The 16,061-nt window shown below is 44.8% G+C and overlaps 1 protein-coding gene across 1 annotated transcript; it reads left to right on the top strand.

Moving 5' to 3' along the window:
• The first annotated feature begins 6,835 nt into the window (after positions 1 to 6,835).
• CIMIP3 (ciliary microtubule inner protein 3) lies at positions 6,836 to 13,675 on the top strand. Its single transcript, XM_081866594.1, has 3 exons — positions 6,836 to 7,030; positions 10,243 to 10,312; positions 12,950 to 13,675. The coding sequence occupies exons 2-3, from the start codon at positions 10,298 to 10,300 to the stop codon at positions 13,343 to 13,345; spliced, it is 411 nt and encodes a 136-aa protein (XP_081722720.1). The 5' UTR covers positions 6,836 to 7,030; positions 10,243 to 10,297; the 3' UTR covers positions 13,346 to 13,675.
• The last annotated feature ends 2,386 nt before the right edge of the window (positions 13,676 to 16,061 follow it).

Below are 16,061 nucleotides of genomic sequence, written 5' to 3' on the forward strand. Positions count from 1 at the left end.
ATCTAATGGATAAATAAAACCACTCAAGTTTGAACTAAGGCAAATTGAAGTATGTCATTTTGCTCATACAGATCTCCAAAGGTCTCCTACACAGACTGCACAGGCCCAATACATATTACCTGGTTTCAAATTGACATTAACCCCTGATGGAAACTTTGATCATGTCAAATCTAACCAACTCTTCGGTTGTGCCTGACACAACCCAAAAGTCAGCCAAAATTGGGTAAACGAAAAATAGTATTGCATACCAAGCAGCGTGAGATTGCAGGAGTTCCGGCTGCTTGCCCAGGGTTCATGTTTCCTTTTGGAATGAGGCACAGCGGAGACTGCGGTGTCTTTAGGATGTGTTTTATTTACATATATATATAAGCCTACGATGGGGGGTTCACATGGGGGGTCTTAAGCATATCCAGCGCAGTGGTGCAAAGATCCCTCCGCCCGTCCGCGCCCCCCCCCCATTTCCCAGAGTTGTCAATCTTTTCCCAAGCCCCTGCGGGGATCGCTCTCCTCCCGCGGAGGCTTGGGAAGGAAGCTGCACGCTCTTCAGCCATATGGTTGATGGGGAGCAGCTGGTGGGTGTGCAGGGAAAGGGGAGGCTGCCAGCAAAGCCGCGCAGCTCCCCCACTCGCTGGGACGCCCCTGAGAGGCTGGCACCCTGGCGCAGCACTAAGCCCAATGGGAAAGACGGCTCTGCACAGCATCAACACCCCAAAAAGGTTTTGTTTCTTCCATAGCCACAGGCTTAGATTCAAAGAAACATCAAACATTGCTCTGTCTCCCAGCTTGCTACTTTCCATCTGGCTCACATCACTGCAACTCAACTCTAAACTCTGCTTCATCCTTCTAACTAACTGTGAGATGGGGAGGAGCCCTACCCATTTGCCATCTCCCACAAAGCCCCTTTCCTTTGTATCCCTTAATGACCCATCACCCAAGCTATCACCTCAACACAGGAAGCTAGTCTGGCTTATACTTTAATGTTTGCTGTCTCCAGGAGTCAGAAGGATCTCACATACAGTCCGTTTCCTCCCCTCCCCAACTCATAACCAGCGGCTGAGCAAGCTGATTTGGTGCCTGGGGTGGTGCTAGCTGATTTGGTGCCTAGGGTGGTGCGTGTGCCCTGTGCCCAGGGGTGCGGCCAGCCGCCTGCAGGGCAGGGCACTCCGGGGGACCTCCAAGAAGTCTGCCTGCCTCCTCCCACTCAGCCACCCTACAGTTGAGGGGGAGGCAGCGGGCAGAGTGTTTGGGGCAGTGCAGAGCCTGTGGGTGCCCAAGCCACTGCGTCACTCCCAGGAGAGATGCAAGGCTCGGGTGCACTGCAGGCCCCACGGTGAGTGCCACCCGGCATTTTGTCAGCCCCTCAGTGGTGACAACCGGGACAGTCCGCCCCCACCACACCCCTGTTTCTCTGCCCCTGATCATAACACCAGCAATTTATACATTTAGTTGTATGTGCACATCTCTATCTATTCTCACTTCTACAGAAGCCATTGTGCTCTCTTTATGTGATAACATTGTTCAGATCTTGTATTTTTCTACCTCTGCTTGTTGAAAATGCAAACATATCATCAAATCTTGATAATAATAATAATAAAAAAACAACCAGCAGTGGGAATATTAGTTTAACCAAACACAAACACAAGGTGTGAGAGAGCTTTGCTCCTTGCCCATTTTATGGTGCGGAAATGAACACCTTTGTTTTATACAACAACAGTCAAAACACAGTTGGTACCGGGACCAAGGCAGTGAATTGGAACATGCTAGAATCGTGAGCTAGAAAATCTAAGCAGAATATAGCCAACAGTAATAATGAGTAAACACATTTAAGTTTTCACGAATCTGTGCAAAAGAAAAATATGTACCTGATCTTCACAGTGCACAGCTTGGCATTTAAGTTTCTTGTCAGTTATTCAAATGGGAGGGAATGATATTACCTTGCCATTCTTTGAGGTGTTTCCTGTTGATATTCTACTGATTGATGTTTCCCCTTGTTGAACAGCTAGAGTTTGTCATGAGGTGCTTCTCTGACAGCACCTGCCACAGGCTGGGTCTCTTAGGCATTGTGCAATTAATATTGCATTTAATATTGCACTGACAGAAAGGGAACATTTAGAATTTGGTACTAATCATACAAGGGTTGCTCCAATTTGCACCAACTGTTTATTACTATGGATGTCAGTGTTTTTTGGACAATGTTCTTTTCTAGCAGAGTAGTGGTTTGGGAAATTTAAGTATCATTGATTGTATCATCTGCTTTTAAGTGGAGAAGAGATAAGTTTCATTATCGTTCCCCAAATCTGTATTTTGTAGTAAATCAGTACTTTCATTTCCAGGATAATCAATATTTCAGAAATTTGTTCATTTTGCTATATGTATTGAAAGAACACAGTGGGCTAGAATTTATTCCAACCCGCTAAGCAATACTTCAGCAATGATGGGGTCTGGCTGGGTTTTGACCAGGGCTGGATTTAGGTTTGATGAGACGCTAAGCTCCTGAAGGTAATGGGGCCCTTTATATGTCCTGCTGTCCTTTGTCAACAACAAATGGTCGCTGTTTTTTGTGTTGAATATATGCTATATGGTAATTTATGGACCTAATAGGTATCTAAAGCCATTTGCACATAACAAAGTATGTATTTTATCAAAGTAATTGTTGAACTGAAATACAATTCAGAAGAAGTATATTAATAGTGAAATACAATTAAGAAGAAGTATGTTTTAGGGGAGTCCCCAAGAGAGTGGGGCCCTAAGCTATACCTTGTTTAGCTTATACGTAAATCCAGCACTGGTTTTGACTAATAGAAATGATTAGGGTGTTTCATGTAAATCAGTTTGCAATGGGCTAGCAATGAGAAGGCACCAATGTGACTTATCCCCCCCACCCCAGGAGGGTCCTAATAACTCAGCTTTCTTCCTTTTGCACAACAGCCAAATCAGGCTTATATGCTAGATAGGAAACAGTGTGATTAGCTAAACTCTGATATTTCTACACTAATCAAAAACCCATTTCACCTCCTGAAATAAATTTTATGGGGGAGATGTACTATGCGGTTGGTTAGAGATATAGCAGATCATACATTTTCCAAATCAGCCAGATATAATAATTCAAGCATCATGCAGCTTAAATAGTTTTGAGCAGCTACTCAACTCAAGCAACACACTGGGAAAGGGAATCATCTCCCATGTATATAAAATCCCCACACAACTGGCTATCCTTCCTCTCACTTTATTAAGACTAAAATGGGGAAAAGATTTTGGAGAAGTATTAGAGGAAGAACACTGGGAACAAATTTGGAATGAACTACTATTTGGATCCATCTCAATTAGATGGAAAATGCTTTAAAGACACCACATTGCTGGTAAATGTGTCCAGGCAGATTATGTAGAATTAATCGTAACACATCCAACATTTGCTGAGGGCCATGCAATTTACCTGGCTCTCTAGAACACATAGAATCATAGAGTTGGAAGAGACCACAAGGGCCATCGAGTCCAACCCCCTGCCAAGCAGGAAACACCATCAGAGCACTCCTGACATATGGTAGCTTTGCCCCCAAATTATTCCGTTTTTTGAACAATCAAATGATCCTCCTTTTATTAGCTGCAGTTAAATTTTTGATTGCAAAACACTGGAAAACTTTAATTGCAAATCTTTTTGTAGCCTGGATTTTGCAAGTAGGGGATATTGTACTTACGTATCACAAATTAACCATTTGACAAAAGGAATATTGATTGGAGATGGGGGGGGGGGAAGAGACTCACACCTTCTAAATGACATGGTATCCTTTAAATGACCTTGTTAAGACAATTAAACATGTTGGGGTTTTTTAACCCTTTTTCAACTCATGGAAACTGATGGAGACCCTTTCATTTGACAGCCTTTCTTAGCACATCTAAAACTACAACCATCAGCCACTAGTTTTCTTTCTTTTCTGCACAACTACTAAGCTCTGAATTTTTTGTATGGGTATGTTTTGTTACTTGGAATTAAAACTCCATTTTTAAAAATGGATCTTTAAAATGAGATCTGTCTGATTTCTCCATGTTTCGTGCATACTCGATATCCCCTAGGAGCAGTCGTGCAACAGAATTCTCCTGCATATGCCTGGTGACAGGACTGTGACTTCCAGAACTTTTCTGTAGTTTGCTGTGGAAAACAATGAGATATATACATTTGGATCCAGACCAACACAGTGCAACCCTACCCTGTTTGAGGATCATCCTATTTTAGTCTTCAATCCTTCATCCAGTTACATGCATGACAGATGGCAGAATGGAACAGGGTGGAGAAACTTACAATGTGATGATATCAGGTTGTGAGTTAAGTATAACTACATGTTATGAAAGGGGAGGGGAAGAACACGACAAGTTGTTGATGGAACCAGCCCTGCATCATGCTCAGGGTTCTGCCACAATGATCCCTAGGAGTTGTGGTGGGGGAGAAATTGCAAAGGTAATTGGGGAGGGGGAGACATGTCAAAAAGGAGGGGTATTAAATCAGTGACACGTGATACCTGTTCAAGAAATGAAGAACCCTGGAACTGTATTCAAGTGTCTTGGAAGTTAGTGAGATGGAATTGGTTCTGGAAAACACAATGCAAGCTGCTCAAATATAGGCGCATGATACCTATATGTGCCCATCCTCCACAGATCTATATAGTCAGCGACAGCCACAATGCTTATACTAAGCTTATACTAAGCAGGTCATGGTCTCTAGGACTGATCATTTGCAAAATGGATAGAAATATAGCACGGAGGTTGCATAATGAATAGCAGGACACTCCCTTTCCTGCAAGTATTTGTTATGACATGACGCAAGTTATTCATGCCGCTAACTCACATGAAACTCAGCTATGCGTATGCACAAAAATGGTGCATACCCAGAGGGCGTAGTCCCCATTCTAAAATTCTTCAGATTTTAAAGAATGATACGACTGTCACAGCCAAGCAACCAAGAAGCAAACCGATTTACACAGCACTCCATCAACATCCAGGGTACAATTATACAGCAGTGACTTCTCAAGTATGTAGGACTTGTTTGGGGAACAAACCCAACACAAAGCTTATTTTTAAGTTTATGCGAACTTCTTAGCACCCACATATTAAATAATGTATTTGTGTGGCACTGACAGTAATTAAAACAGTGCACAGATGATTTGGCTGTAAAGTACCATGCTGATCGGCTCAGCACCTTACAATATTTTTGAATAGTACACAAAATTTCTTAGGACTACATTTGGGTTGCTTTGAAGTACACCCCACCAAAAAGAAAATCATGGGAACTATTGTTTACCCCCAAACTATGATTCCCAGCAACCTTAATAAACTTCTAGGAGGGAGTATGCTATTTTTAAAAAAACATATAAAATATTTTCTTGGTATACAAAAGCACGTGCATCGTCTCCTTTTTCAGGTTGTAAAGTCTTTTCTACAGATCAGTTACATCTGTTATTAGACAGTAGTGTTGAGAACTGTACAGTGGTACCTCGTAAGAACTTAATTCGTTCCAGAGGTCTGTTCTTAACCTGAAGCACCACTTTAGCTAATGGGGCCTCCCGCTGCCGGAGCACGATTTCTGTTCTCATCCTGAAGCAAAGTTCTTAAGCCAAGGTACTATTTCTGGGTTAGCGGAGTCTGTAACCTGAAGTGTCTGTAACCTGAAGCGTCTGTAACCCAAGGTACCACTGTATAAGGTTGGGGAAGAAGGGGGTGGGGTGGTGAAACTTAAATTCTTTTATACTGTACGTGTAGTGTATGTGTAGGGTTTTGTGTCAGCATCAACTGGGTAGGTTCTCTGACTATTCACTTATTACACTTTCTTGGTGGCAAGAGGGATTTGGGGAGGGAATATGCTATTTATCAGAGTTGTAGCCTGTTCCTGCTCTTCATCCAAGGAGCTCAGGATAGGAATTCTGAATGGAAGGGTGGGCTTAAGTAGAAGACATTTTGCTGCCTGATGCAAGAGATGATGGTGTCTCTCACCGCTCCATGCCATTCCACCAACAAAAGCTGACAGGACTGGTAGCTTTAATCTCATTTCAACAATGGGAACCGGGCCATGTCCTCCAGCACACCTAAGGTCAGCTTTAGGCGCACACCCTGTTGTCCAGTGCTGCTCTCTGCCAATCTGTTGCCTTGTTCTGCCTAATGGTATTAGAAACATGAGGTAAGTGTTGCGTGGATGGCTGTGTGAATCTATTTCTCACAGGTCCAGGTCCAGCAGCACGCACACATCGGACTCCTCCTCGTTCAGCAACATGGAAGGAAGCGCAAAATGCCTCCCGATTCGAGCAAACACTCTTAAGGTGACTTAACGCCTCCAGCACATTTGCTGCACGTAAAGAATGTCCTTTGACCGAGGCAAAAAGTTCATTAAGGGCTCGCCCAATGTACCCCTGCAGCTTCCCGCTGAATAGCGAGCTGCGTAGGAGGAGCAAACACGTGGGCGCAACGTCACATTGCAAACGAGCACCACTGCGCGGAATCCTAAGAGAACTAAGGATTTGAGGGGGCGGGCGACGACGCCTGACTTGGCTTCAAACCCATCCGTGGAGTAGGCTCAGACCAACTGGCCTTACCTCTAGAATACGGTTTTTTCAAACAATAAAAAAAAAGTGTCTGGAGTTTCTCATCGCATGCGCCGAGCCTGGAGTTGGGTCGCGCACACGGCTTCCCCCAAGGCGAGCGCGCTTCTCCTCCCAAGCCCGGATCGGCCACGGGATCCCTCGCCCCAGGATCGCCCCGCCGCTCGCTTCCCTTTTCGGGATCGCCCGGCTCTGCGTGGCCAGCTGACGCCCTGCCCGAGTCACAATGAGCCGTCCCCGCAGGACGCGGCGCCGCGCTCTCCCGGGCTGCAGAGGGTGGCGGCACCAGGCGGCGAAGGTCACCATGCGCCCGGCCGCAGCGGCCCAGCCTTCCCTCCTCCTCCCGGGCGGCGCTTTCCCCGGCGCTTAGGGAAATCGCGAGGTGGCGGAGGAGGAGCTGCCGCGTGACGCGACGGGAGGACACTGCGGCGAGGCTTCCCTCGAAGGTAGGCGGCGGCGGTGGCGGGGCTGCTGGGCTCCAAGGAGAGAGGGGCGGAGTCCCACGAGGGAGTCCCTGGAGCATCTTTCCAGGATTGGAGAGCGCCAACGCCGGTCCCTTGAAGGTGTCCAATCCAGCAGTTTATCCGGAATACCAGCCGCTGCGGGACGTGGGCTACGTGCCTAAATCACATCCACCTTATCTGGATTGCATAGGAAGGACGTTGTCTTCCCATAGCGTAAAATGCCCAAACACAGAGAGGTTTTCTCTGGCAGCAAAAAAGGAAGCAGCTAGGCGCAGGATGGGAAAGAGGGGACCCCATAGAAGGGACTGTATTTAGAAGAGTTATTGGGTGGAGCTCAAGGAATGGTGCGTTTGGATAGCTAGTGGCTCATAACCACCGTCTGTGTGTTTCTGAATGCCAGTTGCTGGAACCCCCAGAAAGAGAGACATCTGATGCTCCCAGGTCTTTCCTGTTGGCTTCCCATAGGCATCTGCTTGGCCAAAGAGAGAACAGGAAGCTGGGCTATATGGACCACTGACCTGTCTGATCCAGCAGGCTCTCCTTATATCCATTCATACTTGTATGGAATTTTGGGAGTCACCAGGTGGTGGGAGTCATGGAACTGTGTTGCCTTCATGGGGAAAAGATCTAGCTAGCAACAGTCTGGATAGCCACCAACTTATTGACTCAATATTTACAGCCACAGGCATTTTCGATCAAATAGTTTTTGGAAGTATTTTGCCCTATACCCTCTTCAAGGACCCTGCTTTTATGTACTGTGGCTATAGTGCAGTTGGGGGTGGGGTACCATCTGAACCCCTGCAGGAGCATGTATAAATTTGAGTGTACATGTATAGGTCCCTGTGCAAATGAAACCAAGATATGAAGGTCAGGAGAGGTGCCAGTGTGGGCATGATATTGATCTCTCCAGGGATGGTTTTTCTTGGTCACAAAGATTCTGATCCATGCTGTCAAGCAGCATGTTTGTTTTCTATAAAGCAGGTGATGAAACAGTAAACCTAATACAGTGGTACCTCAGGTTAAGAACTTAATTCGTTCTGGAGGTCCGTTCTTAACCTGAAACCGCTCTTAACCTGAAGCACCACTTTAGCTAATGGGGCCTCCCACTGCTGCCGCGCCGCCAGAGCATGATTTCTGTTCTCATCCTGAAGCAAAGTTCTTAACCCGAGGTACTATTTCTGGGTTAGTGGAGTCTGTAACCTGAAGTGTCTGTAACCAAGGTACCACTGTATGAACCTAAACATTGTCTATAACAAGCACTTCATCAGAGGCAGGCAAAGAGCAAATGCAGGAACCGCGAGGAAAGAATATAGAACTCATCAATAATGTAAAATGATGAGATGGAGTCGAGAGAAGAGCGATCTGGAGGTGTAATTCAGGCTGTTTCTCAGCTTGATCTCTGCCCTCCCTTTGAACTCTGCCTGGAGATTACTCTGGAAGCTAGGTAGCTGATGGTTTAAGAATGCCTAGAACCTCTCTGTTGCAATTCAACAAACTATCTGAAAAACGGAGGTGTCATTTAGCCGTACCAGCTTATAGCTCTTGACAGGGGTATCCTTCATGAAATTGTTCTGTCCTTCCTCAAAGCCTTCTGAGCTGGTAGCCAACAGAACCCCCTTGTGGCGGTGAATTCTATGTTAAATGTGCACTTGGTCAAGGGTCATCAAGACAGCATCTTGGGGCACCAGAACCAGTGTGCCCACCAGAATCTCCTGTGTCACCTGTGAAGGGTATTTGCAAACATCTCCTCAGAAATCCACTGTGCATGGGAGACTGTTTGTTCTCTCTCCTCAATTTCCCTTTGCACTGGTTTAGCCTCTCCTTAAACATGCCCACATTTCATTGGACAGAAGAGGGGCACAGAGCTTCTCCCTGGGAGTGAGCACTGCACTAGCTGATATAGGTGCCTTTTCCAACATGCCTGTACCATTTTGTGGCCATCTCTTTTTCTGCCCTTTAAGATATAGCAGCCATTTTGAGACTGGCACAAACACTCCAAATGTACCAACTGCATTAGGGCAGTTGCGTGTGTGTTTGCAGGCACAGGAGTGCACAGCGGACCAGTAAAAACAGGTGACACCCTTATTTATAATCCTAGTGTGGATCATTTCTTAGTTCCCATGACTTCATCCCAAGTGTGTGTCTGTGTTTCTGGGAGGTTTGTTGCCCATGTCATTTCTTATGGGCACATTACTAGTTGCCTCAGGCTTTGAAAAAGGTTGAAAAGACAGCTTGCTAGTTAATCTGGAAAATATGTCGTGTTAGGAAACACCCAATATTTTGCACCTCTATGAGAAGCTTTAATGAATACAGGAAGGCTGAGAACCATTTCTTTTGCAGTTGGGTCCTGTGGAGCACTTTTAAAACAGAAACAAGGGAGGGAAGAATCTTTAAAATTTGGATTTATTTTATTTTTGCTTTATTTATCTTCTTTATTAGCCGATGTATATCCCAGTGTTGCTTACTGGAGTGACTCAGCATTATTTTTGGTATCTGAACATGGTTCCAGTTGGGTGCATGTGAGGGAAGCATAAGGTACACATGCCTCTCAGCTTATGGACTTTGAAATAAATCTTCAGAACGATAAAATCATGGCATGCTATTCTACAGAGTGTAAGTTTTCTACTAGAGCTAGGGTGGGGAAATGTTTGCAGCCCAAGAGGCTATTTCCCTTCTGGTCCACTTTCCAAGGGCGGGGCTGCATGCCAGTGATAGCAAAACAGCTGGGACATCAAATTTAAAATTTGCATTTATATAGTACACTTGTTTCTAGAGTTGCCAGGTCGGGAACACCCCAGCCTCTGAAAGTTCAGGACTGAAACTTGAGATCTTGGGATGGCCTCTGGAGACAGAGGTTAATTGGAATAGAAGAGTGTCTGTCCTATACAGTGATACCTCGGGTTACATACGCTTCAGGTTACAGACTCTGCTAACCCAGAAATAGTACCTCAGGTTAAGAACTTTGCTTCAGGATGAGAACAGAAATCGTGCTCCAGCGGCATGGTGGCAGCAGGAGGCCCCATTAGCTAAAGTGGTGCTTCAGGTTAAGAACAGTTTCAGGTTAAGAACGGATCTCCGGAATGAATTAAGTACTTAACCAGAGGTACCACTGTAATTTGAAGCAAACTTCTGCTGGACTGAGGTGTGCAAGCTACACACATGGTCTTCTTAATTATTTTTATTTTTTATTGCAGGCACCCTTGCCCACCTAGAGATTCAAGCACTCCATTAGCCACCTGGATTTAAAAAATGCAAAGGCAGAAAGTAAGTGACCATTTCATAGAATCATAGAATCATAGAGTTGGAAGAGACCACAAGGGCCATCGAGTCCAACCCCCCGCCAAGCAGGAAACACCATCAGAGCACTCCTGACATATGGTTGTCAAGCCTCTGCTTAAAGACCTCCAAAGAAGGAGACTCCACCACACTCCTTGGCAGCAAATTCCACTGTCGAACAGCTCTTACTGCCAGGAAGTTCTTCCTAATGTTTAGGTGGAATCTTCTTTCTTGTAGTTTGGAACCATTGCTCCGTGTCTGCTTCTCTGGAGCAGCAGAAAACAACCTTTCTCCTTCCTCTATGTGACATCCTTTTATATATTTGAACATGGCTATCATATCACCCCTTAACCTCCTCTTCTCCAGGCTAAACATGCCCAGCTCCCTTAGCCGTTCCCCATAAGGCATCGTTTCCAGGCCTTTAACCATTTTGGTTGCCCTCTTCTGGTACAGCATGCTCTGGTATAGCATGCCCTGTCAAAAATAGGGGCATGCTTGCAATAATTCTATTTTCATAACAGCGACTGCTGCCTGACACCCATTATTAGACATTTCTGGAGGTTCTGCTGTAGCCTAATTTAAAATATGCTGGTGTTTGTTCTTATGGCTCAATAAACAGTCAGAAAGCAGAACTGTCCCACAGCAGTTGATACCCTCACAGCTGCAGCATGTGAAGTTGCAGATTGTGCTTTAGTGCCCATGTACATACATTTGCTTGCACCAGAGAGTAGATGAATCCTTCTCATAGAAATATTATGCTACATGGCACCCCAAACTCCAAGTGGTGAGACTCCAGGGATACCAGCACTTTCCTGGGGCTCAGGTTCCTTGGAAAGACAGCAGAGACTATGGTCTCTTTAAGTTATATGGTTTTATTTACACATATATGCAACCTGAGAATAGGATGGAGGGGCCCCAAAAGATCTTGCTTCCCCATTAGTCACAGCTTTGGATTCATTACAGAGCAAGACATATGTATGTCCCCAGTTCTTGTAGCATCTCCCCTTCAGTTTTCAGCTCACTCACATAGCTGTTCTCTAGCCCAGGCCCATTTTTTTGCTCTTTTGGTTGTTGCAGCTATTGCAACCCAGCTTATCCCTTTGGAAAGCCCATCAGGACATTATGTGGCCAGTTGGTCTTCATCTCCAAAGAAACTTGATTGACTGGTTGCCCAGCTTCCCCCAAACACAGTGCTTTTTTCAGGGGGTGGGGGTGGGACTCAGTACCAGCATCTCTTTTCTGTTGTTGTTAAAAAGTGTGGTACTTCCTGTAACAACTTCATGGTGAGTACCGGCTTTTCTAGAGAAAAAGCACTGCCCAAATGTATAACAATAAGAATAGGCCAGTTAAATCCGGCCAGTGACCAGTCTAGTCCAATATCCTGTTCTCACAGTGGCCAACCAGGTGTCTATGTCACTCTCCCCTCCTGCAGTTTCCAACAACTGGAATTCAGAAGCAGAATGTCTCCAACAGTGAATGTAGAACATAGGCATCATGTTTAGTAGTCATCTCCCAACTTAATGATTAAATTCTGGGGGAACTGGGCAGTAACACTGAAGAACCACTGCTCTTAGCATCTCACACTAAAAAAATTCCAGTGGAACATTTCTGAAAAGGCAAATAGGGACAAAACAGCCAGTGATTCACTTTCTCGGACACAGGTGCCACAAAAGAGGGTCTGTCTCCCAATAAAATAAAATAAAATAAAATAGGGGCAACTGGTGTGTTTTGATAGACAATGAAGCCCTGCTGGGATAGCTGATTATATTGTGAGTGCACTTTTTGTGAAACTGAAGAGCTTCCTTGCAAGAAGAAATCTGGATCCTATGTATCTGTTGCTTGATAAACCATTTATCTAAAAAAGGCTGAAGGCTCTGTCCCCCTGTTTGGAAGAAACTGTTGGTTATTTCATTGCACTGACTCCCTTGGCGTCATAGCCATTCAGTGATGTACATGAATGGTTGCCGATTCCCCTTGTTACACGATTAATAGCTTTACAAGCCAGTGGACAGAGCCAGATCTAGAGGCCTAAAATAATGCAGCCTAATGAGCTCAGAGCATCATGGAAAGTAGAAAACCCGTTAACAGAGTTTAAAAATAAGCTCAAGTGCCGTCAAGAGTTTAAACAGGATAATCGACACAGGTTTCCATTCAATTACCTGGGGCGCGGGTGTCACTGGCAATAAATAAAGCAGCTATATTGGAACTAGCTGGTTAAGTAACAATTAAAAAATAGTTCTCACACAAATATTTCTTTCCAAATGACTGGCACTAATAGAACCGGCACTTGAATTGAAGAAAGAGACAATTGAGTTATAGAATTGCTGGCTATTACTGGTTGTTTAAAAATCATGTATATTGTCATCAGAGGAATTTCTGTACCTTCAGTTTGGAAAGATGCATTTTCTTCCTGTTATCTCTATTCTTTTTGTTGATGTTAAGTTCAAAATGCTTTAAAATTTTCATCTAATCCAATTGGATATGAATTAAGGATTGGGCCAGGGGAGAGGCGTTGATTTGTGGGGAGGGGGGCAATTAGATATGCGGGGGGGGGGGCTCATGCAGTTCCCTGTATAACAAATTGACTCAACATGTCCTTCTTCCATGTGGCCTTTATCTTCACAGACCAAGGCACCCATGAAACCCAAAGTATGCATCTGTGCCTGCAAGATGTCACAGGAGAAGAATGCAGCCAAAGCTGCTGCAAACAAGCATCAGAAGCCATTCCCAGTAGCTCTGGGCTACAAAATGGAGCAGGCTTTAGTTTCTCAGTATGTCCCTGTTGTCCTCCACCCTGGAGGACACAAGCGTGAGTCTCTCCGATATGCTTTCTACAACCCTAACTACTCCAACACGTACACACCATTTTACACTTTGCAAAAACCCACCTGCGGTTATCGGTATTGTCGAGACACAGATCACACGAGGAAGGTGATGGATGTTGAAAGAGTGGATTTCTCAAAATGGAAACCCATTTTTGGGAAGAAGCCAGGCTTGTCTGCAGCAGGCTCAAAACACTGAAATCGCCATGCAGTTAACCCGGGACTTCCATTCAGAGGCTTGAGCTCACTCATTTTCTAAGGCCACTCAGAAGGAGATTGTTGTAGGAACTTCAGAAGAAGCAGATCTGTCTTAACAAGAACTTCTGGGATAAATTGCAACGAAGTCACCCAAGTGCCACTATAAAGCGGGTACCAAAACCCAGGTTTTAGTTGGCACTTTAAGCTAAGGCTCATCCTGGAGAGAAACAATAAAGGCACCTGGCTTTCCACCTTTTGACGTGAGTCAGCAGAATGCAAAAAGTAGCAAAGCAGATGATCAAAAACTGTGAATAAAACACCAAAATGCAAAGCCCGTTGAGGAGATTCTATTTATCCTTGTGGCCTCATGCACTCTGTGTTTTTGTTCCCCACAGTAATGGTAAGGGCAGAAGCAGAAATTATTTATGCTGTACTTTCTTCAGTTTTGCTGTAACATGGGGTGTCAGTGGGGGCTTTTGGATCTCACGCATGGAGAGTTCTGTCTTCTGAGTTTCAAACAGCCACTGGAACAGGGAAGGTTGATACACAACTCTGTTATACCTTCTCCACTTTGGTATAGCATGTGAATGGACTTTCACGGGCTGAAGATGTCACTTCTAAGGCAGGTGAAGAAGGTAGGCAGCCAGTTTAGTGATCTGGGAATTTGCAAAGACGTTAAGATGGTGGGTGGAAGCATGAGAGGGAAACCCACAGTATCCTAAGCAAGCAGACAGGTCATTGCTACAGCAGGGCTGTGTATCTCCATAGCTTTGTTATATAAGAAGTACCCACCATTCTCTTGAAACCTGGAGTGCACCTGAAATAAGGCTCTGCTGTAGTCTAGTGACATGTTGAGAACATTGGACTTCACACAACCTATTTGTGTGTATCAGAAACATCTTGGTTATCAGGGATGTTATTTGAGGGGCAGGATCAGTATGTGCTTACCACATTTGGATGTAAGTGAAATGATACAGATTACCATATGAAGAGATTGTGTGTGTGTGTGTGTGAGAGAGAGAGAGAGAGAGAGAGAGAGCGCATTAAGCCCAGAGTCTAAAATTATTTGTGGGCCCACACAAGTAGGACATCTTAGTACTGCAGGGGGGAGGAAGACACAACAACACAAATGCCTGGGACCTCTAGGTGTGCACTCACTTTGTAAGGATGAGACTGGAGTTAGGATGACTCCTGCTGGGGAAGTCTCCAGCTTCTATCCTCTTGCAAGTGCTGAGCTATTTATTTTTCTGTTTGTTTTACAGTGTGTGTGTTTTCCATCTGCTTTAACAAGGCTGAAGATATTTTAGATGTTATGCTGATGCTGCGTTTCCTTCATGCAGATGTCATTGGGTTCCCACATACAGTGGTACCTCGAGTTAAGTACTTAATTCGTTCTGGAGGTCCGTACTTAACCTGAAACTGTTCTTAACCTGAAGCACCACTTTAGCTAATGGGGCCTCCTGCTGCTGCCATGCCACCGGAGCACGATTTCTGTTCTCATCCTGAAGCAAAGTTTTTAACCTGAAGCACTATTTCTGGGTTAGCGGAGTCTGTAACCTGAAGCGTATGTAACCTGAAGCTTATGTAACCCGAGGTACCGCTGTATCCCTGTTTGCAAGGAGGAAGTAGCACAAGAAAGCACCCATAGGTGGTTGCACTTTATCCAGGTCCAGTTATTTTAAGAAGTTCCACAAGGGCTGCCTGCTGCACACACTATAAAGTATGCATTTCAGTCCTGATACTTTATCTGCATGGACACAGGCAAGTTACACTCATGCATTGCTAACTGTTCCACCACAGCTCAGGAATCTTACTAAGGAGCATTTGCCACACTTGTTCATTTTATGCCAGGCTAGGTTATGTAAGTGACCATTGCTGCTGGAATCTTTATTTTAGGGAAACTGAAATAATCCCAAAGCAAAAAAAACAACCCCAGCTGGACTCATTGCATGGGGCAAAGTTTAAAACTGTCCCCATCTCGGAAAGAATGGGCTAAATGCCAAGGGGCTTTCTGAAAGAGATGAAGGCAGCCGAGGAAGATCAGAAGTACGGTAAATCCTTACATGTGTCAATGCAGAGGAGCTTCTAGCAAAAGCCAAATTTAGGCCAGGATAACTAACTGCTGAATTTCAACACTTAGTGGGTCTGCAGCAGATTGGAGGGAATCCCCTGAAATCCTCTAATTGCGTAGGGGCTATCCCTGGTGCTTAGCAGACATGGTATTTCCTCTGCTATAAACAGGTGTTTCCTCCTTGTCCTTAATATTAATCCACTTACACAAGCTGCAGAAGTGTGTCACGAACTGCCTTGCACTGTGCTGCAACTGATTCCTTGATCTGACTTGCTCTTTCCAAAGACACAGTTTCTAGAAATATATAGAACAATCAACAGAGATCCAGGGTTTTTGGGGGGGATGGGGGGATGTGGCAAGACTCACAGAATTTAGAACTGCATTGTTTTGCTCTGGCAACCCAGAAACCTCTTGGCAAAAGTTGGCTTCAGTTTTCATGAATTCTTGCAAGACCCGCTAGCTGAGATCTTCTATAATTTTATGTATTTGTCTCTTAAGTTCTATGGGGTGCTGCTGGGAAAGCATTCCATGTGGGCATATATGGCAATAAATGAAACAATGCGATCATTGGAAAATGTGGGTGACTTAATGGCACAATCCTATACACGTATATGCAGAAATATACATGTACCGTATTTTTCGTCCC

Source organism: Podarcis erhardii (genome assembly GCF_964252035.2).
Source record: "Podarcis erhardii genome assembly, chromosome: 6".
Lineage (NCBI taxonomy): Eukaryota > Metazoa > Chordata > Lepidosauria > Squamata > Lacertidae > Podarcis > Podarcis erhardii.